The sequence below is a fragment of the Mycetomoellerius zeteki genome, unplaced genomic scaffold (genome assembly GCF_001594055.1).
Source record: "Mycetomoellerius zeteki isolate Tzet28-1 unplaced genomic scaffold, Tzet1.0 scaffold135, whole genome shotgun sequence".
Taxonomy (NCBI): domain Eukaryota; kingdom Metazoa; phylum Arthropoda; class Insecta; order Hymenoptera; family Formicidae; genus Mycetomoellerius; species Mycetomoellerius zeteki.
Window position 1 is genome coordinate 645011 of NW_017256287.1, and position 1765 is coordinate 646775.

The following is a 1765-nucleotide window of genomic DNA, read 5'->3' on the forward strand; positions in this document are numbered from 1 at the left end:
CCGCCACGGCAGCCGGAATGATTAAGACTGAAGATGGTAATTTCGCGAGACCGTCTTTGCAAGTATACAAAACTCCTTTGTATAACTAAATGTTGTGTCTCCGTGAATGTTGCAGTGAAATGTGTCACGGTCGCGCAAATGCAGCAAATGCAGAAACCCGGTGGACCGCCTACCTCGCCCGGGGGATCAGTGATGGATTTGTCTACCTCCAGTGTTACGTCCACTAGCCCGCAGGTTAGTTAAAAATAATACAAAAGTATTACATACAAAAGATAAATATATACAAAAAATATTATGAGATCTTTGTGCTCATCATGATGCGATTCACAGGCACCACCCTACGGTTCGAACAGCCTCAGTCCACAATATGGAGGAGGACAAACAGTAGGAAGTAGTCCTCAGGCTGCAGCGAGTCCGCACTTAACGGCTAGTCCTCAAGTTCCTAGTCCCCAGGGTCAAACTCTCGATCTTAGCGTCAATAGACTCCACAGGTACCTGTTAATTTTCATATTTATAATTATTAACAAATACTAAGAATAAAGTCTGAAACACAACTGAAAAATTCAATCAATAGAAACAAGGAATAAAAGATTTCGATTTATCATATGTTCTGATACACACAGTTTCTAATAAGTTGAAATCTGTGTTATTCCTTGCTCTTATTGCTTGTGCTGTGTCTTTAAGATCTTATCGTAAAATTTCAGCTTTAGGAAAATTGTTTTCAAGCTCGCTGGCATTAAAAAAATAAATATTATTTTAATAGAGGATTTAAAGTAAACAGAATAGTGCTAAGTATAACAGAAACTTATAATAAAATCATTGTAGTACTTAGGACAAATAGATGAAAAAGATACATATTTATCTCTATTGCAGCGGTGCACCCAGTCCGCAGTATTCTACTGGCCATGGGGAAGCCGTCGCGGTTCCAGTGGGTCCGGGTTTTCCAGCCCCACGACCGATCGAAGAACAGACGGAACCCGTTGATTTTTCAACGGCGAATGAGCCGGTCAATTTCAGTGGGGGTCCGGGGATCAGGCCTGTACCCGGGTTTCCGCCGCCTGGAGTGCACGTCACGGCGTATAGTCGCGAGAGCACACCCGACAGCGGGGGTTCCCACTACATGGACGCCTACCGAGATCCCACCGGTAAGTTATCATCACTTATCGCATAACTCTGCGGACAATCTATGATCCACATCACAAAGACGTTTTATGACTCTCTTCAATGATCACATTTAATAGCATGGTTATACAAAAAATCATTATGTAAAGTTTATTAGTTATAAAATTTATTAACTTGTAAAACTTATTAGTAAAAAATATTTTTTAATAGTTTTCTGAAGTAATTAAACGGGCATATACGATATGTTGTTTTTTGTTTCGAATCAATAATATTCAACGTAAAAGCTTTTCTTTACATAATATCTCGATACCAAAAAGTATTATCTTACTCATTGGAATACTTCTAACAATTAGGTATATAATCTCTAATATTTAAACATTACCGTTTTGCTATGCAACAACGTTGAATAATAATTCACTGCGAAAATTTGATGACGGCGAATCGTTTGCACGATAATGTCAGATGAAGATGAGATAGAACGAAAAAAGCAAACATGGAAAAGGACGCGACAGGATGTCCTTAACACTATAAATTTTAACTGATATATATATATATATATATATAGACATACACACACATACACGCGCGTGCAACGCAGGAGATACACGCGAAGCGTTAATGTGTCCTTACACAGGCGTCGTGT

At 39.0% G+C, this 1765-nt stretch overlaps 1 protein-coding gene across 1 annotated transcript in view; it reads left to right on the forward strand.

The window, feature by feature from the left end:
• Window positions 1-1765, forward strand: part of LOC108731721 (uncharacterized) — a 324356-nt gene that overhangs the window by 309147 nt on the left and 13444 nt on the right. The window contains 3 exon segments of the mRNA XM_018462205.1: window positions 87-234; window positions 331-491; window positions 874-1145. Of these exon segments, the coding sequence (XP_018317707.1) occupies window positions 87-234; window positions 331-491; window positions 874-1145 (581 nt within the window).